This window comes from Natrix helvetica, assembly GCF_964273705.1.
Source record: "Natrix helvetica genome assembly, chromosome: Z".
NCBI lineage: Eukaryota > Metazoa > Chordata > Lepidosauria > Squamata > Natricidae > Natrix > Natrix helvetica.
In genome coordinates this window covers 88,888,660-88,916,423 of record NC_138554.1, presented here as the reverse complement: position 1 = coordinate 88,916,423, position 27,764 = coordinate 88,888,660, and the positions used below count along the sequence as shown (strand labels likewise).

The 27,764-nt window shown below is 41.2% G+C and overlaps 1 protein-coding gene across 10 annotated transcripts; it reads right to left on the bottom strand.

Annotated features, from left to right (window-relative positions):
- On the bottom strand, positions 1 to 27,764 carry TCAIM (T cell activation inhibitor, mitochondrial). Of its 10 annotated transcripts, none has more exons than XM_081932900.1 (11): positions 27,741 to 27,764; positions 26,366 to 26,431; positions 25,655 to 25,778; positions 23,998 to 24,151; positions 21,789 to 22,032; positions 15,010 to 15,132; positions 12,349 to 12,446; positions 6,011 to 6,102; positions 4,912 to 5,144; positions 1,551 to 1,682; positions 1 to 986 (listed from the first exon to the last, which is right to left on the bottom strand). In XM_081932900.1, the coding sequence occupies exons 2-11, from the start codon at positions 26,392 to 26,394 to the stop codon at positions 734 to 736; spliced, it is 1,482 nt and encodes a 493-aa protein (XP_081789026.1). In that variant the 5' UTR covers positions 26,395 to 26,431; positions 27,741 to 27,764; the 3' UTR covers positions 1 to 733. The 10 variants fall into 10 exon arrangements, with proteins under 10 accessions (XP_081789026.1, XP_081789024.1, XP_081789025.1 ...); XM_081932898.1 differs by having other exon boundaries at positions 26,366 to 26,432; positions 27,677 to 27,761; XM_081932899.1 differs by lacking the exon at positions 27,741 to 27,764 and adding an exon at positions 27,574 to 27,651.

Here is a 27,764-nt window from a genome sequence, read left to right as displayed (position 1 = left end):
TAAAAGACAAAACATTTAAACAAATCTTTATAAAATTTTCTCAAACAAGGTGTACAATAATTCTGCAAAATAAATACAGTATATCAGAAATATTTACCACTAGGGTGTTGCAGAAATATTTATTTTCAAGAACATTTGCACCACAGAATAATTTCAATTACCATTTCATTTTGAGAAGGCTTCTCCAAACACAATTTGTGCATACTGAAATCCATATGTTCATGTATTACATGGGTATGTATGTATGTATGTGTATATATATGTGTGTGTTTTCATAGATTTTCACAGTGTAAGTATGCTGGTCTTATTGTATTTGGGTTACATGGAAAAAGACCCGAATACAACAAGACCAGCATATATATACATACACGCACGCACGCACGCACGCACTCAAGATTCACATTTGTGTGCTACCTGGATTACATTCAAAGTTTGTATACCTATTCCCCGCTATATAGTTTCATTGCAGTCTTGAAACCCAGTCATATGCAACAATGGAGAGATTCAACCCCCTTTAAATATATAGTCTGGCAAAAAAAAAAAAAAAGCAGACATAATACTTTACAATTTTCTGAACAGCAGAAAAATCCAGGGAAATGCTATGCATTGCTTTCTAATACTGGCATGGAATTTTTGTTCATAATTTACTTCGGAAAATATTTAATTTAGTAATTTATACCAACGCATAAATAACATTTGTTCTCTTTTACATTGAGTATAGCAGCATTTGCTTTCAGTTTTTCCAGTTCCAAGGGATACAGAGGTCTCCATCTTGCAGAACAGAAAAGAAGTGGGAAATGCAGAGATGCATACCTTGCAAATATGGCAATGATTCTTCTAATAGATTGCTGCATGAATGAATCATCTGTGCACTGGAAACACTGGGTTCTTTATATAGCTGTCGAAGACACAATTTTTCTGTGGCAGCCTTGATCAGCTTCTTTTCTAGTAGTATGGACCTGAAATTGTAAACATCCCATGTACACCTTAATAATATAAAATACAAAGGAAAATAGCAAATCAGTTCTTAGCTTTAAAATGACTTTGCATTTTTGGAATTACTAAAAAAATCATATTTAGTTTCCCTTTCTCAAACTGCAAATAACCCGCAACATTCTTTTAAAGATGAGTTTAAAGAAATATCAAAATATATAGTAGAAGTATTTCTCAATTATCTTCTCAAGTACTTCCTCAAGTATCTCCTATTCCACATTTTTTCAATTTCAATTTTATAATTAATTTGAAAGGTTTGCTTAAAAACTGGCTAACACTGATTTCAATTACTACATCTCAAGTTTATTATTCCCTTAAATCTGATTTATATATGTGTATCAACATAATAAGTATTTAATTAATTTATTACTTATTAATAATTTAAATATACATATATGGACGCTACTCTATAAGTTAAGACTAAAGAGTGTAAGAAACAGGGTTCAAGAGAATCTTGTGGACTAATATTCATTTTTATTTACATATGTGAAGTGTTGCTTTGGAACCTCTCAAGTTATTAAATACAGACTAGGATGTGTGTTTTTAACAATACTTACTCTTCCTTTATTTTCAGTTTTTCTCTTGCTTGTTGATTTTTGTCCATGATAAACCACTGGAGAGTTACTAGATCACACACTACTGGGATGATAAAGTGACCAAGTTCATGAAGACTTGGTGCGTATCTGTCACTGCATAAAGGAAAGAACAAACAAGTTGATCTTGGTATTTGTAGCCAAAATTATGTAACGTTTATATCAAACAAGCTTACTTAAAAATAGAATAAGCTTTAGAATTTTTGGGAAATATGCAATGATTTAACATAATACCACAATATAATCTCCACCCAATTAAATATATTAAACAAGTTACACCTCTAGTACTTTAGCAGCTTTGATTTCATAATTAGCAGTCTTTTGTATTTATCCTTTAATCTTTCTGACTTCCAAGTCTGCTTTGCATACTAGAAGACTATAAAGTGGAGGATGTGTATTTTAGGACATGCAGAAAATTGTATGTTTTAGTAATTCCAATTCCATAACCCTAACAGAAAGAATTACCTTCTACCAGTTTATTTCTGGAATAAGAGAAAATAATTATACTAGGGAATTTTTATGGCTGATTTAAAGTTCTGGGATCCCTCAGTGCCTCTCTGGAGAACATGTGGAATATAGAGAACTCAAGGAAAGGTTTTTGTATTGCTAGCTATTCCAGTCTATGGAATGTGGTTTGAAAAGTGTTGTACAAGAAAGAAGTAGGAAATGCATTATTTTAAAATGATTTAGAATAATTTTTATTTGTAGCCTGTTCTTCCTTCATTTTAAGTGACTGCTTTTTTATTGCTCTATTTTTTAAGGAAAGATATGAAGCAGGAAAGACTTTAATTAAAACAATTGTTCAATACATAAAATGCTATAATGTTTTGAAATGTTCCTTTTTCAGAAGCTTTGCAATAGAAATCCTTATAAAGAAATCTGTAGCTTTATTTATTGAAGACTTTTTCTAAATTCAGTTACAATTGCAGACTGATTACCCAGTGACATTCATTAAATGCACTTTACTGTAGTCTGATAAATGATCTAAACAGAGAAAAGAACAGAAACATACACATTTATTATTTTAAAAGCTTCAAGTTTCTAATATTTTGATGTGTCTAAAACCAATTGAACCATGGTCACAGATATTCCATCCATAATAATAGTTTTGTGATACCCAAAAAGTTAATAATTTCCTAAAACTTAACATAACTAGAACTCTGCCAATTTTCAACACATACATATCTTTCAAAATGTATCTTGTGGTATAGACATGCCTTTAATATTATATGTCTCCAAACTTGTTAATAATATTAGTCTCTCTATTTGTCCTCAACTACAAAACTGCTTGCTAACATACAATTCATCTGTTCTGCAAAATCGGGATTTCTTTTTGAAAATGAAAAAGTTGGCTAAATTAATTTATGTGGATTATATGGTAAGTTTTAGAACTTCTTGCTATTTAAGTATTTTCCAAAATATATCACTTTAAAAATATTTTGATATGCACATAGTCTTCTGAAGAGAGAACCAACATAAAGAATGAAAATGAAATAATATAATGAATATACTTTTGTAGAAAATAAAGCAATGGAAACAGATGTAGTGAATTGGGTGAGAAATATGATATCCAGATTATGACTGACCTTATTCATGAATTTAAAAACTTTACATAAGTTTTAGGTAAAATGGGAATAATAGCAGAGGTCTCCTGTTATTTGAAATGAATGCAAAATATCAAAGTTAGATTAGCACAGCACTGCAATAATAATAATAGTATGTACATGCATGCAGGTATATGTTGTGTGTTTGACAGAAAGTGAGTGAGAGAGAAAAAGAGAGAGAAAAAATTAGGAAAGAAATTTCCTTCCAATTATAGCTATAGCATTTCACATGAAATGCTCTAATAGATGGTGCAGGAATATTTTCCAGTGGAGCTATGTCATGATTGGGCTGCCATTTAAAGAGGGTGAAAGATATGATAGTAACCAACCTTGTCCTGATTCAAAGTTTGTACTGATGTTAAGTTCTGAAGCTTCATTTTACTGCAAATAGCTGCATCAAACAGAACAAAAACTTTTGCTGCTTATGTAAAATGATATGTTGGGCAGGGAAGAAAGAAGAACAATTGGTTCAGTGATCGAAAGTTCTGTCTTCATTCAGAGAGATCTTTGTAATCAGACCACATCAGTAACCACAATCACAGCATGAAGGATGGGTGACAAGCTCATGGGAGGCAAAGAAAGAGACTGCTCTGCAGCTGAAGACACTGAGTAATAATAGGAAAAGGACAGGTCTGGAAATTCCGGAAACACTTTGGAAGCAAGTAGTAAGGTTTGGATACAAAAACACCTACAAAAGCCAGAAATATTCATTTGTCAACACTTTAAAAAAAGTAAAGATAGTAAAGATAGTCCAAGCTTGAAAAAACTGTTGTTACATAAAATATCAAGATATCGTGATAATTTCAATAAAAATATATTTTGCGCAGGGAGTGGAATTACGTCCTAATGGTTGTTGCCTGAATTGTGTAGCATGATAGATCTATGATATGATGTCAGATTCAAGAAAAGGGTTTTGATCAGTTAGAGAGCTAGTGAACTTGCTACTGTCAAAAGGAATGGCAAGAAATTCAAGGAAGTGATTTGGATTGAAATGGTTTCCCTTGTGCAAATGATCTGTTCATTGCCACTGTACAGAACTGGAGCAACAGGACTATAACGTGTGCTGCTCAATGGAAAGACAGTTTGGTATAGTGTTTAAGATGCTCGATTAGAAGATGAGAGATTATAGTAAATTCTAATCCCATGTTAAGCATATAAATTAGGCAGGTGACTTTGGCTATGCGTTTTTATTCCTGGGTACTAAGAGTCCTTAGGAAGAAATTATAGCAGTCATTTTCAAAAAAATTATCAAGGGAACTGCAGGGACTTGTCACCAAGAGTCAGGGTGCAACTATATCAATTGTGGGGGAAAGAAAAACAGATGACTAAGCACAATTTTTAACACAATAATTTGGGGTAATCTCCTGAATGAAAACAGAACATTGTTATTGTGCTTTTCCCCTACATTATAATTCAGAGCTGGAAATAAATTAGAACACACTACCCCTAGAGCAGCCTGGAGAGTGGACCATTCTCAAAGCATGAGATTCAGCCCTTGCAGTAAATTAGGTGACTTCCTGCATGGGTCTCCTTTTCAGCAACTATATCCAACAGCAGAAACTAAAATATCCTTATGTTCAAGCACTTTCCCCTCATTTCCTCATCCCTAGATGTGCTCTGATCTTAGTCAAAATAAGTATTGCAGAAAAACCAACTGACTACAACATAACTATCATTAAAGATAAACCTAGGAAACAATATCTACTACTTTAGATACACACCTTTCTAGAATCATTTGCAATCCACGCAGACTATTAGGGTGAAATGGAAGTCTCTTATTATGCACTTGATCATAAAAGTTGTCAAGAATAGAGTAATACTCTTCAATTGTCAACATTGGCTGAAGCTCTTCAACATAAGTTATTTGTATGCCTCCCAAAAGTTGGCTAATGCGCTCCTCTAGAAACAGCACTTTTTTTTGCAGTGTAGAGTAACTTGGTAACCTCTCAAAAATCTGCACAAAATGAAAGATTTTCTTAAAAGTTCATGACAGGATTAAACACTCCTCCAGTTTTCCAAACTAAGCAGTTTTTAGAAAATAGGTTAGCATTAAATATAGTTTTTAAAAAGATACACACCAGTTTTTAGTTGTTACTATAATGAACATTGTTATATATTCAACACAATTTGCCCAGAATTTGCTGTACAATTTTCACTTCTACCAACTTGTTGAAAAAAGCTGGTGCAATTTTTCAAAAGAAATAATATACACAGGGGCCACTGGTATTACTATATTCAATACTCTACTTGCTATTTTGGTGCTTATATTATTTGTGTCCCATATATTAATGTGCAGAAACATGAGAAGTCATACTTGCAAATAACTAAAGTGCTGATGCATATATCAGCTTTCCTTTGAAGCAAGGGAAGAGTTCAAAAGCCAAATGGACAATAAATGCACCCCAACATTGCCCTCTTTACCAGGGTTAAGAGACATATTGAAACTAATTTCGAACATTTTTTTTTACATATTAAATGGTAAATATAGACATTGATTTATCAAACTATTATTAAGATTTCTAAATAACATTTTTTTGCATCTACTTGGTCTGATTTTTCTTACTTTCTATAAATAAATAAGTATTTCAGAGAGCATTCTGTGCAGAGAATGTCATTGGAATGGAACAGTTATCAAGTGGGAAATGATTGTTTAGAGGTGAGATTATGTTTGAATGATTATTTGACTATGTGACTGTTTTTTATGTGTTACTGTGGTGGATAAACTTCAGGTAATAAATAAGTTAGATAATAGATGCAGAGGGGGGGGGAGAAGGGGGAAGGGAGGGGGACCCATATGCTGACTACTAAAAGAAATCCTACTTTGGTCCAATGGTGATGAACGTCCATTGTTCCTAGCATAACATAGCCTGTTGCATTCATTCCTGAGCGGTCTGTAAATATCACTGTTTGTCCTGTTGGAAAGAGACATCATAGTTCAGGGTAGATATGGGAATGGCCATTTCACAGAAAATGGGCGTTGGTTTCTACTTGATACGCCCCTTCTCAGGGCGGTGGAGACATCATCCAGTCATGGGTATGACTCCGTTAAGGATCCAATAGGACTGGGTCTACAAGTATTAAAGACACGCCCACCAGGCTATTCCCCAGAAATAGATGAAGGAGTGACTTGTAGACTGCTGTGTAAGCAATCTGAAACGATAGATAATCTCTCTCCCCAAGGAACACAGGAGAAAGGAAAAGGTACACATTAGAAAGGAAAGGTAGTAAGCCCCAGGAATAGGGTGGGGCTGGATGATGTCTCCACCGCCCTGAGAAGGGGCCTATCAGGTAGGAACCAACGCCCATTCTCCAGTAGGTGGAGACATCATCTAGGCATGGGACATACCAAAGCCAATAGTCCCTTCAGGAGGGAAATAAATATATAAAAAACTTAAGTGGCTACCACTCGCTGCAGCACGCGTCATCCGAAGGAAGCATCAGCTGAGGCGTATCTATCCAGTTTGTAGTGACGGATGAATGGAGTAATTGAGGTCCATGTAGCCGCTCGGTAAATGTCCTCCAGCGGAGCTTGAGTTGACCAGGCCGCAGAGGTGGCCGCGCTTTGTGTGCAGTGCGCCGTGATATGTGGTGGAACAGGCAGAGAGAGAGCGGAATACACCCGAGAAATAGCAGCCCTAACCCAACAACCGATGTCCAAAGAGGAGGCCTTGGCTTCCTTCTTACCTCCAGGTTGGAACTTGACGAAAAGGGCCTCAGATCACCTGAAAGAAGCAGTTCACTTAATATAAATGCGTAAAGCGTGACGCACATCAATGTAATACCACTTACGTTCCAGCTCATGTGATGGACGAGGACAGAAATCTGGAAGCACCAGTTCCTGGGTTCTATGGAATACAGAATTTACCTTAGGCAGAAAGGTCGGGTCAAGCCGAAGGACTACCCTGTCCGGGTGAAAGATGCATAAATCTTGTCTAGTGGATAAGGCTGCCTAAGACTGAGTTAAGGATTCCAGGACTTTGGAGACATCCCAGGTAGGGAATCTGGGAATTGTTGGTGGCTTGATATTTGTGGCCCCTCTCAAGAAACGCCGGATCAGAGGTTCATGAGAGAGAGACTGAGCCGCAGTCAATGAGAGGACTGCGACCTGGCGGCGAAGAGTGTTCGGGGAAAGGCCCAGATCAAGCCCCCGTTGCAGAAATTGGAGAATTTGGGGAACAGATGCCTCAAGGGGAACAACCCCTTGAGATTGGCACCAGAGAGAGAATTGAGTCCAAGTGGCGTCATAAATGCAGTTAGTGGAAGGGCATCTGGAGGCTTGAATTGTTCTGATGACTTCTGCTGAGAGATTAGCAGTCCTTAGAGCTTCCCGCTCAACCTCCAAGTGGTGAGGCGCAGCCACAGAAGATCTGGATGTTGGCACACCCCTTGCAGTAGTAGTGATGGGAATTGGGGCAGTTGCCATGGAGGGGCCACTGAGAGATTCATGAAGTTGGCGTACCAGGGCCTGCAGGGCCACCAAGGAGCGATCAATATTAGTTTTGCCCTTTCCACCAGCATCTTTCGGATCACCCTCTGGATGAGAGGGGTAGGTGGAAAGGCATACAGAAGGCCCGGAGGCCAGTCCGTCCTCAAGGCGTCCACCCCCTCTGCCCCCGGAGACGTGAAGTGGGTGAAGTACCTTGGTAACTGAGTGTTGTCCTGGGAGGCAAAGAGGTCGAGGACCGGGGTTCCAAACCTGACCGCCAACTGCTGGAATACGCGGCCATGTAGGCTCCATTCTGCTGGATCTACTTGCATGCGGCTGAGTGTGTCTGCCTGTGTGTTGTGGATCCCCGATATGTATTCGGACCGGAGTGACAACAGATGGGCTTCCGCCCAAGATATTAGTTGGGAAGACAGAGTCATCAGACGCCGGGATTTTGTCCCCCCCCCCCCCGCCGGTTTATGTGTGCTTTGGTGGTGGTATTGTCCGTAAGGACGAGCACTTGCGCATTGGCCATGAGAGATTCGAACCGGAGCAGGGCAAGAAACACGGCTTTCAGCTCCAACCAGTTGATACTGTTCCTCTGGTTGGAGCATGACCAGAGCCCTTGGGCCGTCTGGGACAGGATATGAGCGCCCCAACCCTGCAGACATGCGTCTGTCGTTAGCAGGATGTATGGGGGTTCGCGAATAGGGAGCCCAGTGTTACTGCAGGGGAGAGCCACCAGCGTAGAGATCGCCTTACCTCCGAAGTCAGGAGAATTCTGTGAGAGGAGCAACTGCAGTTTGCCTTCTGGTACGGGAGTAGAAACCATTGAAGCTGTCGACTGTGGAATCTAGCCCACGGCACGATGTGGAATGCGGACACCATCTTGTGTCTATTACTGCCCCGAGATGCATGAGCCAGGTCGTGGGCTGCAGATGACTCTTCTTCAAGTTGATCACAAAGCCATGGTCTACTAGGGTCTGGAGGGTGTTCTGGACATCCCGGAGAGCCTGATGTGAGAGCCTGGATAGTAACAAAATATCATCAAGATAACAGAGAATTCTAACTGGCATAGATCTGAGATGGGCTGCCAGAGCGGCTAAAATCGGGGCCGATGATAAGCCAAATGGAAGAGCTCGGTATTGGAAGTGATTCCCATTATAAGAAAACCGGAGGAATTTTCTGTGATCTGGAAGAATGGAGATATGGAGTTATGTCTCTGTAAGATCAATAGAGGAGAGAAGATCATTGGGCTGAATGCTCTCCAGAATGGACAACAGCGAATGCATTTTAAACCTCCTATAAACTATAAATTTGTTCAGAAATTTGAGGTCGAGAATTGCTCTCCAACCCTCCGAAGACTTAGGTACTATGAATAGACGGGAATAAAACCCCGCTGTTCAAGGGGAACCTCCTCAATGGCCTGAATTTGGAGGAGATGGCTGATAGCTAGTTCAACCAGTTGTCTTTTGGAGATGTCCCTGGAGACGGGACAAGGTACGAAAGTATGTGGGGGGCTGGAAAGAAATTCCGGGGCCAAGCCAAAACGGACGGTACGGCTGATCCAAGAGTCGCTGGTGATGTCAACCCAGCGATCTGTGAAAGCAGATTGGCATCCCCAATCGGGAGGTCGTCCAGACCTTCACTTCTGCTTTCGGAAGAGGCGGTTTGACCCACCCTTGAAGGGTTTTCTATAGGAGAATCTCTGGGAGTTCCGGTTGGATCTATCCTGGAACTGCTGGCCTTGTCTCGGGGGAGCCTGGCGCTGAGGACGGGGGTAGGCAAATCCCCTGTCCGTCCCGCGAAAGGACGATCTGCGGAAGAAGGAAGAAGGTTTGGGTTCAGACTTGCGGTTTGCAGCAGGAAGCACCTTGCATTTGTCTTGGACTCCACCAAGAGCGGCTCCAGAGGAGGACCAAATAGCAGACCAGGTGAGAAGGGTGCAGATGCCAAACGCCACTTTGCTCTGGCCTCCACCTGCCACTGCTTCAGCCAAAGGAGATTTCTCATGGAGATGGAAGTAGCCATAGACCTGGAAAAAAAGCATGCAGCATCCAGAGAAGCATCCGCTGCATACTCCATTGCCGCCTTTAGTTTGCTCATGTCCTGGTGGGCGCAGGAGTCTCCAGGAGGGATCCTGTCCTGCATCTGCTTCAGCCAACGAAGGGCAGCCCTATTGAAAAAGGAAGAAGAAGAGGCGGCCCTGACCGCCCAAGCAACTGACTGATGCCCCTTTACCAGTGACTGCTCAAACCATTTGTCCTCAGGACGGAGAGCGTCCTCTGGAGCATTGGTGGCCGCGTTGGGTGATGACAAGGACACCACTGGAAGATCAATGGAAGGAACCTCCAGACGTTTAGCAAGCTCTGGGCTGACATTATACAACTGTTTATCCAGAGTAGAGGGAAGGGGCCCTGACCCTGGGGAACCCCACTGGTTTTGAAGCACCTCTAGAAACAGTTTCGGGGAGGGAACAATGTCCTTTTTGATGGGAGGACGTGAGAATAGGGGGTATGTGGTGTCTGATTTGTCTGCCTCCGTAGAGGAGGATGGTTTCGAAGCCGGAATACCAGAGATCTTTTTGGCTTTAAATAAGAGAGAACGGAACATGGCAGGCTTGAACAGTCCCAGCAGGGTAGAAGGGGCAGGAGTCAAGTCCTCATCCTCTGACAGGTCAGAATCACGAGTGGTCTGCTCCTCAGAGTCCACAGCAGAAGGCTGAGAGATGCCTGCAGAAGAAGATCCTTGGGCCTGGTTAGAACGCCCCCTCTTGGACCTGGTAGAAGAGGCACGCTGAGGAGTGGCAGTAGCAGGGGCTCTATGTTGCAGGCCTGCAGCAATGCCCCTCTCAATGGCAGCTGCTATGATATCAGCCGTATCATCGGGGTTGATGGTGACAGCCCTGGGCACCGGGGAACCCACATCAATGTCTGGAGTAATGCTGCCATCCCCCTCAGAATCCAATTCCCCCTGATAACCAATCCCATCCTCTGGGTTCAAAGGAGAAGCTGGAGGGGAAACATCCCCATCTGTATCTGTGGAGAGGTCCTCCATAGGATTGAAATTAGCAGGAGTGGAAGCTCTAGGAGCTGGCTTAGGAAGAGAGCAATGATTGGTCTTGGAAGTGGCCTTGTGAGGAGCAGGATCACAGGCCTTGTCAGTAGTTGCACTGGGATTAGAGGCCTCTAAATTCTCCTGAAGAGGGGAAGGCCCAGGGGCCTTAGCTGATTTGGGCTCAGAATGCTTGGTATGGGCTCTCTTTTTGCTCCTGGTGTCCGCTGGGGCTGGAGCAGAAGGGACCACTAGATTGGAAGAATCCTCCCCCTGGGGAACCGAGGCCTCGTTAGTCGCCATCACTCACGTACTCTTGATCATCGAGAAAGGCTTTCCCGCCCAAACAAAATGGCCGCTGTTAGTTTTCCCACCCAAATAACTGCCGATATGGTAGATAGGGCCCTGAGGAAGGGCAGAAGTGGCGAGCCGATCAAGCAGCTTGTTGCCTTGCAGTTAGCAGCCCGCCAGGCACTCCGTTGTCCACGCTGAAATTAGGCCGGAGGATCACGCTGCGGTTAGCCAGGAAGAAGCTGAGGCTCACCAAGTGCTTTTTGCACCAAAATAAGGCTTCCAAAATGGCGCGGCTGCAACGATCGTATCTCTGGTGGCGCGGCTGCAGTAATTGGCAATTCAAAGGCTGGGCTCTTCGGGTGGCGTGGCAGTGGTGATCGGCCTTGAAATGGCCTGAGGATGAACCCCGTAGGCTGGCCAAAAGGCTATGAGCTGCTGAGGCAGCGAAGCCTGAGAAAGGCAAGCCTTGTAAAGGCTGTTGTGCCAAATTGGCTGAGAAGGATCCTGATTGTAATAATTTGAGAGGGAAGCCAACTGAAGAAATTTGAAGAGAAGTTTTTTTTTAGAGAAATAGAGAAATAGCAAGGAGAGATAGGGAGACACAGCTAATCAAAGGATCGACTGAGTCTATTTCTGGGGAGTAGCCTGGTGGGCGTGTCTTTAATACTTGTAGATGCAGTCCTATTGGATCGTGACAGAGTCATACCCATGCTTGGATGATGTCTCCACCTATTGGAGAAGGAACAAGTATGCTAGAAAATGAAACTTTCATGAATACATGGAGATTTTTTCTTCAAAGGGAGTTAAATGTGTACAGCATATATAAATAAAATATGGGCTGGTGGGAAGACAGAATAGTATTTCAATCCTCTTTCTCTATGGAGCAGGAGCAAAAATACATTTTTTATTCTAGGAGCTCCCATTATTCCAAGAGTTAGGGTATTGAATTGAATGATTTTTTTTACTCTGTTGATTAACTAGAAGAAAACTAATTGACTCATGGTGTTCTCTGTCTATTTCCAAAGTTTTCTGTTTCTCAAAACAGAAGAGAAAAAGAATTAACTGATGAGGAATTAGAAGTGGAATTAGAAAGTACAAATAGTGCCATGTGGAAGTGTTCTAAGTTAGACAAACAGGTTAAGATTATAGTAAGAAAAGGTAAATATACTTAGTTATTAGAATTCAAGATAAACTGCTGAGGAAAATCCTGCTTACAGGTGTAGAGAAAGATGGAGTTTCTTTAGGACAAATATATTGCTCTAATTTCTACTTTAAAAAAGGTTTTACTAGATCTGTGTTAATATGCTTTGTCTTAAGCTTAATGTTCTGAATTCATTTAGTTAATGAAATTACAACTAAAGAAAATTGCAGTAGGAAAATGTACCTTTAGCATTCTTAGGTGCTTCAGGACTCTGGTGCACTAAGCGACTTAAGCTATGTAACTGGCTACATCGATGAGCCATACCCCAACTCCTCTGCCACCTAAAAAAAAAATTCAAATTTTTATTTAGTTGAAAATGTTACAGCCATACATAATATTGATAGTTGATTGAAAAAACAGTACTTTGAATGTTTCTGCAATGTAAATAATTCCAAATTCATACCATGCACTTTCTTTATCAGATTTAAATATTAAAGGGAAAGTTTAAGCGATGAGAAAAAATAAGTCAAAAGTGATTGTTTAGGAAGTTTTCTTCTATTTAAATAGTAACAATGAATTAGACTATATCAGTAGTCTGCATCAATATAGGTACTACTTACACTACTCCATTTCCCTAAAAATAAGCCCTAGCATGTTTTCTGCATGTGCACCCAATATAACCCCTACCCCTAAAATAAGCCCTACTTAAGCACCTCCGTGGCCGCCCATTCCATCTAGTTGCTCACAGTACCTACATGAGGTGAGCTGTGGCGAGGTGGGGGGTAGAGTTGCCACACACATACACCAGCTTACCTCAGGGACCCCGCAGCCAGGCCATCCACACTACAACTGCCTCACAGCAGCAGTACCAGCACCAGCAGCCATGTGCAGGAGGAGCCCATGTGGCAGCCAGCACACTCCAACTCCATCTCCTTGACTACAGGGTTTTCATAGGGCTGTGTTTTGGGTCCACTACTATTCACTTTGATGATCCACGACTGCTGTGCCAAATCTGCTATGCATCATATGGTGAAGTATGCAGATGGCACGGCAGTGGTGGGTCTTATCTGAGACGACAGTGAAGATACTTATAGGGAAGAGGTGAAGGTTCTGGTGGACTGGTGCAATAAAAGTAACCTGGTTCTAAATGTTAATAAAACAAAGGAGATCATCATAGATTTTAGAAAGAGACAGCATAATCGTACTCCATTCAGTATCAAGGATGCAGCTGTAGAAGTGGTCAACAGTATTAAGTATCTGGGGGTACAGATAACTATGTATGTATGTAAGCATGTATCAGTGGTGGGTTGCTACCGGTGTTATTACTGGTTCGGTGAGTGTGCGCTTTGTGTACGCAATTGACCGAAAAATACTGAGAAAAAAAGGAAAACAGCTGAGGAGCGGCAATTGAAGCTGCCGCCCCACATTAACTGGGCTTCAGAAGCTGAAATAAAGGTATGTATATCCCAAGTGCAGGTGGGTGGGTCCACTTTAAAGGGAACAGAAAATTGGTTCGCTCTCTGTTTGAAGGAAGCACTACTGTTCAGAAGAATCGATCCAAACCGATAGGAACCCACCACTGGTATGTAGGTAGGTAGGTAGGTATGTATGTATGTATGTATGTATGTATGTATGTGGGGTGAAATGCTACAGGTTCGGGCCGGTTTGCCTGAACCGATAGTAAAAAAATGCTACTGTTTTAGGTGAACTGGTAGTCAGCTAAGTGACAATCAGCTGTGCCACACAATTTATATTCACTAGAAAACAGGAAATCCTGCTTTCTAGCAAATCTATTGCACAGCACATCTGCCCCCCACCCCCACCCCTGCTATTCTACTTACCTTTGTATTCAGAAAAGGCTTCTTAGTGCTGTGGTGCACATGTACACGCAAACTGAACCAGTAGCAGACTTCAGAGCATTTCACCTCTGATATGTATTTTGTCATGTTTATGTAGTGTATATTGGAGGTGATGACCCTTTGAGAGCTATATACAATGGAATTTCATTTTAATGTATGCCAATTAGTATACGTTCAAAGTGACAATAAAGTTATTCTAAGTTCTAAGGCAACAGTAATGGCTGTTAAAAACTTATAGCTTTATGGAAGAGTGCCCAAACTAAATTGGTCTGAGTAGTACTAAATGCTGGTTGGTTTGTGCAATTTCACAAAAGATTGAAGAAAGTTGTCTGGTAAGATTCAGAAAATGCTGTACAGAAGAAGATACACCATGGATATTTTTTTTCTACTCAATGCAATGGATTTCTCATAAATTAATGATGATTGATGGTAAGATGTTCTGCCATTGAGTTTTTTTTTACCTTAATGAATTTTCTTAATAAATCCCTCAAAATACAAAACAGTTACATTATGTCTTTCAGCAAATTCTGTGAACTCACAGAAAAACTGGGTCACAGGCTAATTACAAATTACAAAAAAAAAAAGTGTTGCATTTTTGAAATAATGTCCTTTAGAAATAATTGAATTGGTAGTTTATAGAGAAGAATATTCTTATGTTTTAATATTTTTACTAAAATATTAGATGTTGTATAATTCATTTTTATGTAATACATAAAATTAAAAAAAATAAAATTAAAGAGAAACAAAATAATACTTAAAATACTTGGAGGACCATTATAAGCCTTACATAAAATGTAACCACTACTTTACAGAAAAAACTGAGCAAGCGATTATTTCTTGGAAAAGCACTTGTAATACAAATGGGGCAATTTTGAAAGTAAAAACTATTTCCCCATACTTTATATATAATCATCTTCAACAGAGCACGTGTTTTAGCATAATTTAAAATGTATTTGCTAGGGCCCGTTTATTTTAGGTGTATTTTTCTATTTATCTTGAAACTTCTACAAAAAGTTTGTTTTTCTCCAAAAAGTTAATGTATTACCTAATATCAGAGAGCTGCAACTGCTGACACAGTTCATTTTTCAAACGATCTAATTCTTTTCTGAGTGGTAAGCTGTCCTCCAGCTTCTTTGTGGCACTTTTTTCATTATTATCTAACCAGGAGCTACATGGGTAAGAGATGGTAAGAAACAGATACAGATTACCACTGCATTTAAAAATTAGCAGCACAATAGATAAGCAAAACATTATTGTTGGGAGTCTGCTATTTTCAGTTAGAAACTTAAAAATCATGAGAGAACAGGAGAATATCTAATGGCTATTAGCACTAACAATATATAACTAATATAAAGACCCAGTACAAAATCCATTTTATGCGTAATTTAAAATTACCTATAGTCTAATTTTATATAATATTGAATTGGAAGTAGGTTTTTTGAGCATACAAGTCAGCAACCCCCTGCCCTGTCCCTCCAATATTCTCTAGTCCCGCTGTAGCTGTAAACATGTTTTTAAGATTCTAATGCTCGCTACACTTATTGCATATAAAGGGATTATATTTCTTTACAGAATTTTCTCATACAGACTCTTCTCTGTTCATGAGATGTTAAATGGAAACACATTCCTGTTCAATGAATATGTTTTTCAGAAATTTAAATCTAAAAAGCAAATACTTTCATTTCAATATTTGCGGTGAAAATTAGGGGATATAAAATATTTGATGCAGGTGAAGACATTTTCTAGAAATCTTGTAGTTTGCTGATATCAAGTTTAAAACATAAAAAGGGCGTTGGTACTTACCTGATACACCTCTTCTAATAGTGTGTAGATAGCATCGAGACATGGGTTGACACTGTCCGCTCTTGGATTGGACTGAGTCTGATTATTAATATTTAAGACAAGCCCCTGTAGCTAGCCACACCCAGCTTTCGGCGAAGAAACACAGACTCAGGTATCATCAATATAAACCAACAAACTTTTAGTAAACAATGAACACTGCCTCGTTGAACTATATTACACTAAATATCAAGTAACAGGAATACATAGGTATATGCAGCTATAACCTTCGGACCATCATGTTAAGGATAAGGAATACCCCAGGGAGGGGCTGGATGCTATCTCCACAATATTAGAAGAGGCGTATCAGGTTAAGTACCAACACTCTTTCTCAATAGTTGTGGAGATAGCATCCAGACATGGGACATACCCAAGCTGTACTGTCCTTACGGGTGGGACAAAGACTGATCCAAAGTACCCTTTTCGGCATGAACTGCCTGCAAAACCCTGCAGCCAAATGCCACTTCAGCAAATGCAAACTTGTCCAACTTATAATTGGCTATGAAAGGAGAGGAAGATGCCCAGGTGGCCACCCAGCAGATCTCCTCTAGGGAGGCCTGCGTTGCCCAAGCAGCCATGGTGGCCGCACTTCTATTAGAGTGGGCATTGATGCTCCTCGGATCTGGTTCTTGTATGGAGTCATACACTCTGGTTATGCAGCTTCGTAACCATCTGCCAATGGTTGAAGTTGAGACCTTCCTACCCATAGAGGTAGGCTGGAAGGAGACGAAAAGTGTCCCCAACCTCCTAAAGGTAGAGGTGCGATTGATATAAATCTTCAGGGCCCTACATACATCCAACTTGTGCCATTTTGTCTCTAATGGATGGACTGGAGAGGGGCAGAAATTAGGCAGAATCACCTCCTGGGCTTGCTGAAACCATGAACAAACCTTGGGTATGAATGAGGGATCTAATCTCAACTCCACTCTGTCATCATGAAAGGTACAGAGATCCTCCCTGACCAACAGAGCCTGCAGCTCTGAAATCTGTCTAGCGGAGGTAATAGCTATCAGGAAGGCAACATTCAAGATCAGAAACTGTAGTGACACTGTTCTGAGGGGCTCAAAGGGCGGACCCATGAGAGCATTGAGCACTTTTGACAAATCCCAAGTAGGGTAGCGGTGAACTATCGGAGGTCTTAGGTTTGTTGCTCCCTTCAGAAACTGTTGGACAGTGGGATGTTGTGCCAAGGTCTGACCCTCCCCCAAGGACAGAACGGTTGCTAACGCCGCCACTGCCTTCGAATTGTATTAGGGGGGAGACCTCTGTCCAGACTGTCCTGCAGAAAATCCAAGACCTAAGGTACAGTTGCAGATGTAGGATCGAAGTCTTTCTCCAAACACCAGGCACAGGAAACCCGCCAGGTGGCACTATAAATATGGTTTGTAGATGGCCGCCTAGAGGCCTGGATGGTGGTAATGACCCTAGAGGAAAAACTGTCCTCCCTCAGAGTGCTCTGCTCAAGTACCAGGCAGTCAACTGGAGCCACTGAGGGTCCAGATGCTCCAGTTACCCCTGACTGACAGAGACTCTGTCCTGCGGGATCCTCCAGGGTCTGTCCACCAACAAGGTCCACAAACCACGGCTGGCGCGGCCAGTGTGGTGCCACCAAGATGACATCTGCCCTGGTGGCGATGATCCTGCGGATGATGCGGGGCAGCAGGGGAAGTGGGAATGCGTAGAGGAGTCCTGGGAGCCAGAGGCACTGGAGAGTGTCCACCCCCTCCACTCCTGGAGAGTGGAACATGGTAAAATACGGAGCTGAGAATTGGTAGGGGTGGCAAAAAGATCTATGACTGGCCTGCCGTACCATCACGTGATCTCTTGGTAAAGCTGAGGATGTAGCCGCCACTCGGCCTGGTCTACACGGGTATGACTCAGCCAGTTTTCCTGGACATTTGACACGCCCGAGATGTGCTCCGCTGAAAGAGAGAGTAGGTGTCTCTCTGCCCAGGTTACTAGTCATTTTGCGTCTAGCATGAGCTGTTTGGACCTGGTCCCACCCTGACAGTATATGTGGGCCTTGGCAGCCATGTTGTGCATCAGGATGAGGACATGTTGCCCTCGATCGTATGACTGAAACTGTGCAGGGCCAGGTGGATAGCTCTGAGCTCCAGCCAGTTGATGCTGCAAGCTCTGTCCACCTGGCTCCACTGGCCCTGGGCAATCTGGGACTGCAGATGCGCCCCCCCCAACTGAATAGGCTGGCGTCAGTGATAATGGTCAGTCTGTTGGTTACCCTGAAGTGGCAACCCAAGAAGATGGCTGGTGATCTCCACCAATGAAGGGAGCACCAAATTTCTGAGGGGATGGCTACCTTTGCCAGGGATGTGCTGATTTGTTTCTTCTGAAACGGTAAGAGAAGCCATTGAAGGTCCCTGGTATGCAGTCGTGCCCAGGGAACAATGCCAATGGTTGACACCATTTTACCAAGCAACTGTGACAGTTTGGCTAGGGAGACACTGGCTGCCCCTCCACTTCGGTAACTAGCTGTCTTAGGCTAGTCTGTCTGTCCTGAGAGAGGGTAAACCTGTCCTGCCATGATATCTATACCTGCCCCCAAATGGAGAATCCTTGTGGTGGGTTCTAAATGGCTCTTATCCCTATTAATGGAGAACCCGTGGGATTGAAGAACCTGTATCGTGATGGCTAAGTCCTCCCTAGCCCTGGTCCGGGAAATCAATTGTACCAAGATGTCATCGAGGTAGCATTGTACCCATACAGGAATAGTCCGCAGATGTGCTGCCAATGATGCCAACATCTTGGTAAATGCCCGGGGGGCAGAAAAGAGACCAATGGATAACACTCAATATTGTAATGACAGTTTCCATAGCAGAATTTCAAAAACTGCTGATGGTCACATAGGATAGGAATATGCAAGTATGCCTCCATCAAGTCAATGGACTTGGCCTGCACTCTGGCCAAGATGGATTGCAAGAAGTGCATTTTGAACCTTCTATATTTCAGGTGATGGTTGAGCCGTTTTAGGTCTAGAATCACTCTCCGCCCCTACTCCCACCCCCACTCTGAGGCTTTAGGGATAACAAATAAAATAGAATAGAAGCCCTGATGAAGTTGATCAGCTGGCACCTTCTGGATAGCTTTGATGTGCAAAAGGTGTTGGATTGCAAACCTCATCAGAAACTGTCTGTCAGGGTTACGAGACACCGGACAATGGATGAAGAACCATGGAGGGGTGTAGATAAATTCTAAGTCCAGGCCTGCCCTGACAGTGTTCATAATCCAAGTATCGGAAGTGGTCACTCCCACTGATCGGAGAAGTGCACCAAATGCCCCCCAATAGAAAACTGGTCCCTGGGTTGATTAGGGTCTGTGGTAATAGCGCCTCCCTCCGCACTGAAAGGGATGTTTTAACTGATTGCCCTTCTGGGGTCTGTGATACTGCTGTCTCTGCCTCAGACCATAACCACCCTGGCCATAGCTTCCCTGGGACCTGAATCCCAGGTTGATGTACACCAAAGTACGAAAGAATTGCCATAATCATGGGCCTGAAATGGCTGCCTTTTCGTATAAGGAGCCGGGTGGGAAAACCCCTTTCTGGAGACTGATGGTAAGATCTTACACTTGTCTTTGTTTTCAATAAGTAAGGGGTTAAGGGCCTCCCCAAATTGGGAACCCTCTTTGTAGGGCTCAGACACCAGGCGCCACTTGTGTCGCATATCTGCTTGCCTTTGTCGCAGCCAAAGCAGACGGTGGGAGGCTATCAAAGATGCCATTGCTCAGGACGTGAATCTGGTGGCATGAAGAGTAGCATCCGAAGAAAATTGGACTGCTGCGACGATCTTGTTAAGATCTTGATGGGCTCTGGCATCAGTCACCGGAATTCTCTCTTGCAATTGCTGCAGCCAGAAGAGGCTTGATCTGGAAAAAAACAAAGCCGCAGTAGACACTCGAACTGCCCATGCAGCCGCCTGGTGTCCCTGTTGTAGGGTCAGGTCGGCCCTCTTGTCCTCAGGCTTGAGGACCTCCTCCTGTGAGAACTGGCATGGTGGCGTTCGTGTATAGTGCCGATATCAGGGCATCTATAATGGGCAACTGCAGCAGTTTATCAAGGTCCTCCGCCATGTTGTAGAAATGTTTGTCAGTGGAGGAAGGAGCTGGACCAGCTGTTGGGGTAGACCACTGACGCTGCCCTACATCCACAAACACTGAGGGGCTGGGATGACCTCTGCCTCCTCTTTCTGTTCAGTAAAAATGCAGTGGATGTCAAGGCCTATGGTGCCGCCACCTGCCCTCCAAGGTCAGCTGCCGTCTTCACCTTGCATAGCTGGAAAGAGGGCTGGAAGAAAGAGGCCAGCACAGATAGGTGTTTCCAGGACCGAAGTTTCATCACCTGATAGATCAGCTTCCCTGATTTCCCCTTCTTCGGATACAGGTGATTGACTGCAGGGAGACTGGTCAGGGGATTGGCCCTTGATCTCAGGAAGGTCAGGTTGCTGTACTGGGGGAACTGTAGGGGCCCTCGCTGGTTTCTTTGCGGCTCGTTCTTGCATACCAGCAGCTATGCCCTGCTTGATGGCCTCAGCAATTATATTTTGCAAATTAGGCACGGTAACAGAGGCCAACTGTAAGTCAGGCTGGAGCCCTGCAGCAGTAGGCGTGAAAGAAGCTTCCAGACCCCTGCCTTGGCTTACTGTGAAGTTTGAACTGTGAAGGTCAGGTAAAGACCTGAAGCGTTGATAGGCAACATAGGACTGAAGGGGTCTGGTTCACTATCCAGTCTCAATGGGGACAGGCGTAGAGACTGGTTGTCCAAGGACTGGGCTCAGTCACTTCTGGAGGATGAGGAATGTGACCCCTGTGTCCCTGACTTGTCTTTATGTCTGGGCAACTTAGCGGTTGATTTTGCAGACTTTTTTACCTTGGGGGCCTTGCTGGCAGATTTGTCTGATTTCTTATGGCCCTTCATCCCCTCTCCTCTTTGAGAGGTAAATGGCAAGGGTAGTGATAAAGGAGATGGTGCTACAGCCAGTAAACATGTGCCTGACACCTGGCCTTCTCTGTGAGACTTAGGACCGCTAGCTTCCACTGCCTTGGGAGGTGGCCCAGACAAAATGGTGTTCGCGCCTTCCTTTCAGGGCTCGCTGGCGCCCAAAATGGCAGTTCACACTTTTTTTTCTTTTTAGCGAGCTACCGGTGTTGCGCCCCTGGAGCTACAAGTGTGGCGCAATCAACAGGAGAGCTCTGTCTCTGATCGGGAGATTAAGCCCAATCACACGGAAAACTGCTGCCGCGTTCTCCCTGCTGCTGCGAGCCTCCACGAGGATGAAAGGAGCCACGCCGCTATCACCTCAGTGTTGCTTCTGTCAGACGGCAATTTACTCTGCAGGCACGCTGGCTGTGAAACGGGGATAGGCAAGTCTCCGGACTGAAGACAAGGTAAAATGCAACCTCTTGCAGCTTCCTTGCCTCGCTACAATGATGGAGCCGAGCCAAATTGCAGTCCGTGTTCCCAGGCTACCAACAAAGAGCGCTGAGTTCTCTTCCACCCTTTGCCAGCTATTTGATAGTCTTTCATCAGGGAAGAGCCAGTGGGCACAAGGCCCCTTCGGCCCCAGCTGATGTGGCCCCCTGTACTGGCTTTTAGCGGCAGATGGGACGCTCAGGAGGAATATATACAGTACTCACAGATATATATTTTGATGAAAAGTCTACGTTTTATAGTAATAGCAGTAGATAACACCAAATATACAAAGGAGAAGCTCGATGACACGTCCTGTCCTTTCGGAGTGGACTGAGTCGAAAGCTGGTGTGGCTAGCTAGAGGGGCCTGTCTTAAATATTAATAATCAGACTCAGTCCAATCCGAGAGCGGACAATGTCAACCCATGTCTGGATGCTATCTCCACAACTATTGAGAAGTGCATGGTCAAAGAAAGACAATGGGCTCATTGGCTGGGAAAGATCTCTGCCTCAAACAGTATAGTTTGTAAAGAAGTCAACTGAGCATGTTTTACATCATTACCTCAGGGTGGTTTCCATCCTCTGGGCTTGTTCCAGTTCTTCCTCAGGATCCTTGAATCCAGTAAAAGAGTAGTATGTCTTGTCCCATTTAATAGGCCTGTGAAACATTCTTTTGGTTTCCTGAGTATTTACACTGCCATTCAAGCTTTGGACATGATCCGTAGATAAACTGCAGGAGTTCAATATATCTAATACTGTGCTTAACAAGTCTCTGGTATGCAAAGTAAAACTCACTGCTCGAAATCCTATGAAATGCACAGAACAAGGCTGTATTTAAATAAATGTATTTATATTGTTTCTATACTTGCTTTAAAAGACAATGCAAATCAGAGTTGAAGATTAAACTTTTGTTACTTAATCATAATGCTAAGTCTGAGATTGTTATAAAGATCTGATTTCTATTGAGAATACTTGATACAAGTTCTGCTGCATGAATTCAGCAGAATTTATACCAAGATTGATAGCAATAGATTTTCCTATAAAGAGCTTTACTAATCTTATTGATTATAACTGTATTTGGTCAGATATTTGACCTGAAAGAGCTTGATAAAAATATAAAATTGGATACTATTTTACATAAACCACACAGTACAATCAGAGTGTGCCAAGAAACAAACTTTCTAAATAAATAAACTACTGTCTGTATATAAACATAATTACACTGACATTTCAAAATAATTTTCCATTTCATGCATAATTTATCCATTACTATATTTTATAATCTTCTGTAATTTCTAGTCTGTTAAAGGGTATACAAATGGAATAAAACAAACAAAGAAACTAGACATTATTCATTTATAGCAATCTCACCAACCTTAAATTCCAGTTATATTAAGCTGAAACATCCAGCATGAACGACACCAGATTGGAGAAGAATATCCTAATTTCCTCCCCGGAGATGATTTTAAATTATGCAATTATTTCCACAATAACATTATCAAGGATTTTTTTCCTTTTTAATCATGTCTGATTCTTAGATACAATCTGCATAAATCCTTGCCCGGCAATTTTCCTGGCAAAGTTTTTAAGAAGTGATTTCATATTGCCTCTTTCCTAGAATTTAGAAAAAGTAACCAGTCCAAGGTTATCCATCTTGCTTTGTGACAAAAGTGGAACTCATGGTCTTCCAGTTTCTAGTGTGATGCCTTGACCACTATATCAAACTGCCCCTCATAAGAAAAATATTAGTAACAGAAAAAAGCTAAGCCCCAATCCACCATTTGGAAGTGCAAGGCTGCATGTAACTTTTATTCAAATGAATATCTTACCACTAAATCAGGCAAGATATTATGCAGTTTTAGATAGTCCTCGATTTACACTCATAATTGGATTAGAATTTCTGTCATTAAGCAATGTAAATTGCATAGGTTAACAATGGCAATCCACATGAGCCTGGTTGACATCATCAACTGAATCCCAAAGTGGTTAAGAAAGGCAACTTCTTGCTGGCTTTCCACAATCAAAATCAGTGGTGAAGCCTGCACAAAGTTGCAGATTCCAGCCCAGCAGGCAAGTAGCTGCTTCTAGGCAAGGAAGAGAGTGAGGGGATGTGGAGGTGGTCAGGAAGGGTGCATGTAGCTGCATGAGAGGCGCCATGCAGATCAGTGAGGGTGTCCACGGATGCGTAAAGAGGTAATTCAAAAGTTAGGGGGGTGCATAAGATAGACACTAAGCAGGTCAGGTATAGTATGCAGGGGTTCATGGGAGCCCTACATGTGTTTAAGAAGGGTGTATGGTGCCACTCTAGCAACTTGCAATTTTCCCTATTGGCTTCCCCATTATCTTTCAGGAGAAAACAGTAGAGAAGATGGCAAATTGCAATCATGTGATTGCAGATGCTTGGCAACGGGGCATATATACAAATGGGTATCCAAATGCCCAGACTGAAATCATATGATCATGGTGGTGCAAGTGCTTAGACAGGTATATTTCCAAGAACCAACTGTAACCATTGTACATTCAGCACCATTGTAACTTCTAACAATCATTGGATAAATATAACTCAAGGACTATCAGTACATATTGCATTTATATATTGACAAAAGGAATAGTAAAGTCACTATGGATACAGAAGGAAATCTGGGATTATTTTAAGGAGATATATTGAAGATTTCCTGGCACATAATGTAAAAAAAAATTCAAACACAAGAGGAGTGTCAGTTATCCATTATCTGTCAGTGATTTAGTAAAATTCCAAATGTTAAAAATACCTGCAGCACCAAAAGATTCTTGGACACTGGAAGGGCTTTGTTCTCTCTCTCGTACATAAAAAGTGAGTCGAGTTGGTTTAAATGATCTGAAGCCTGGTTTCTGGAGATTCTCCAAATACCCATTTAATCTTTTCAGAGAATTTTCATTGATTTCCTGAAAATAACAAAATACTCAAATTCAGAGACTGATTACATTAAAGCAGATACATTCCAAGAAATAGATTACAACCACCTTGCTTAATAAAATATATTCCAGATGATCAAATATTTTTCTTTAACTGGATTTTTCCAGTTACCCTGAAAAATTATATGGTGTGCTGTTTAGAATATTTCTATTAAGGTAAAAGGGTAACATATTATAATTGCTTCAATGGTAAATGAAGAAAATTCACCTGTGTCACTGTCTTTGCCAAAGAATCCCAGCAATCATTTAATTAATGAAACATTGCTTACAGGTTTTTTACATGTTTATTTTAGTAGAATTATATCCCAATATCAAAACAACTTACCTTATGTGTGGCCAGAATCTGAAAATAACATTTAATACAGCAGAGTACTTAAGCGAAATGGTTCTGTTGAGATCGGCATATGTGGGACTGATTGGACTGGATTGTAGGGATGATACCAAAATGTAATTTTATCATATTTTATTTATCTATATATTACATTATTTTATTTCATTCCAATTTCATTTTACGCTGTATTCTATTCCAATTCCAATTTCATTTTAAATTTTATTTTATCCAATTCCATTTTAAATTATTTTTATCAGATTTTAGTAACAATTTATGTCTGGAACTCTGCACTTTGATATGGTTAATCAATAAAGTCAACTAACTTGAATTATATGCTAACTCCAATCTATGAGAAGATTGTATACCTAAATAAATAGACAGAATTCAAACAACATATATCTAACAAAAGCCATACAGCTATCATGTGTCTGGGCAGCACCAATCAAATATCCAAATCGCCAAAAAACCCCAACAAATGATGTAATTTCCATTCTCCAAGTCTGCCCAAAAAATATATCAAGTTTTAATGGCTTTTCTAAATCTAAGAAGGTTCGGATTAGCCAAATTCCAGGTGAACATTGTTTTTCAGAAGGCTCCAGTTAACTGCATAAATTTTAATATCTTTATTATAAGTAAGCAATGTTTTTCGGATATCCAAGTTCTTTCTGAGTGTGTGCTCTTGGTATTTTCAGGGCCACTGTCTTTTTCCTGAAAGGAAGTGACTGACTCAATCTAACCCATCTCACTTCATGCATAAATCAGGATCAGAACTCATGGTATTCCAGTTTCTCACAATTTTTAGCCTGATACTTTCATTTTTACACCAGTCTGATTTATCCAATCTGTTTTATCTATAAATACATATATATGTTCCGAAAGCATGAATAAAAGAATAATCTTTATCTCTTACAAAAGGATGTCTCTTTTAAACAGATAGGCTATAGTTTAATAGTAAACAATTTGCACATGTTTTGTGTGTGGAAAATACTACATTACAATATCGATGTCAGGTTAACAATCTACTAGTTAAGCACAGACTTCAGTTAACCTAGAAGTAATAAATAGTGCAGTCTTAAGTATGTTCAAAATTCAGATTTGTTTAAATACATAGAATTCGATCTCAAAAAATAGAAGTATTTTACCCTTTCTCTGGGATGCTGACCAAAAAAATCTGGATGTACTGCAAAATAGAATGGTCGCAGAGCATTTATAGCATCAGCCCCAGATAATGCTCTTGCCTGCAATTGTAGTTTCTTGAAATATAACCTTAAACAAACAAACAAGCACTGTTAGCCAACCAAACAGAACACCAAAAGCTTTGGTCAGGGTAATGACATGTTACATGAAGGATGGATAAGCCAATAAAATTAGATTTGATTTTTCTAGGTTACAACAGCATAGAAAAAAGTGACTTATAACTATTTTTCATACTTATGAAAGTTTCAATATCCTCACAGTTACATGATCAAAATTCGGATGATAGGCAACTAGCTCTTATTTATGACAGTTGCAGTTGCTGTGATCATGTGATCATCTTTTGCAACCTTTTAAAAAACAAAGTCAATTTAAAAGCCAGTTTCGTTTAACATGCATGTTACTAACTTAATAAGTGCAGTGATTCCCCTAACAATTATCTTGCTTAGCAATGGAAATGTTGAACTCAATTGTGGTTATAAGTCAAGGATTACCTATATTTTCGATCAAAAAGTACTTGCCTAACGTTAAAAAAATATAATTTATAAGATTAAATTATTGAATCAAATTAAGAATTCTCTTAAATACTCAATTCACTCTTTATTCAAAGGAATATAACCCTTTAAAATGGTATGTTAAAAACTGTAGAACCACTTTACCTCCTTACTGTCAGCCAATGGCAAAACATCTTTGTTTAATCTGGATTCCAAACTGATTCTAAATATCTATAAACAAAGAAAAAATCATTAATATATATTTTCTAGTGTCACTTATATTTCAAGTTACAAAATTTAACTGAAAAATATTTGATATTACATTTAATTATTTTAAGTAATGGAAATTACTGTCTGCTTAACATTGTGGAACAAAAAGCTTACAAATTGATGAAAATAACATGTGTCTTCAAAACAATAAATCCTAATCATTCTGATACAAAAATATTAAAGCTGCTTCCCTTGGCATGCAATTCAAAGTTAAGATGAAATGGACCAGAAGGATAAAAGGTACTGAATCAGAATTATTGCTGATGAAATGATAATTCTCTTCTCCATTATTTAATTGTTTGTGTATTTAAAAAAATGTAAAGCTACTAGAAATTGAACTTGTCATTTTCTTTCAATAATACAGAAATTGCTAGCTAATGCCTTCTTTCAATATGTTTGATTTTCCAATCTAAATTATAGCACTGAGATTTTCTGGAAACCTCCTATAGAAGGACTGATCAGATCTAAACATGTTTAATTTTTCAATAACAGCAAATGCTATCTAGGTGCTACTTTATTTAAATATATCTACCGGTATAGTTACAATATTTATCAAAGATTCTTAATTGTTAACATTGTAAAAGTTTTTCAGAAGCTTATATAAGGCAATTAATTTCATGTACTAAAAATGCAGGCAAAATACACTTATTATATAACAGAAAATAGTATACAAATAGACCCATTAAGCTGCATGCCATTCCAAAATCCATTTATTTCTTAACTTCTTTGGGAGTGCCTGCCTGGATCGGTATTTAACACATACACACACACACACCGAAGGACAACTTGGATTCAAGAAATTGAAAGGCCTACGCGAAGGACATCAGCGGAGAGAGTCGTACAACGATCCAGAAAAATGCCCAATAGGTTTTGAAACCTAAAATTACTGAAAGCAAACCCTTGTTCTTACAACCCAGTCATTAGGCGCTTGGGGTGTTACACCAACAGTTCCCCGTCACAGTAAACGCTCCGCCTGCTGCCGGTCCCCGCCTCAGCTGTTTCTTCAAGGAACAGGAATACCATGGCTTCAAGACGGAAAAGCCCCAAGGTGCAGACTGCCTGATACAATCCCTCCACACGGAACCTCCTCCGCCCAAGAAGACCTTTTGAGGTGTAGGAAGGCGCTCCGCCCGCCAAGCAACGTCAACGAATTTCTGCCACCCCCTTGACGTCACCACCGCCGCCCCTAAAGCCCCCGCCCCCCCCGCGTTTTGAAAGGCGGAGCGGCACCGCTGCAATTGTGCGCCGTTGCCGTTTCAAGAGACCGCACCTTCGATTCCTTTAATTGGAAGTG

Excerpts from the sequence above, each read along its gene's own strand:
- TCAIM (XM_081932900.1), bottom strand. The coding sequence starts at position 26,394 with ATGTTTTGCCATTGGCTGACAGTAAGGAG. Across the intron at positions 12,447-15,009 it reads TTGCAGCTCTCTGATATTAG|GTGGCAGAGGAGTTGGGGTA; the intron begins GTAATACATTAA and ends TTTTTTTTTTAG. Across the intron at positions 6,103-12,348 it reads AGCACCTAAGAATGCTAAAG|GACAAACAGTGATATTTACA; the intron begins GTACATTTTCCT and ends TCTTTCCAACAG.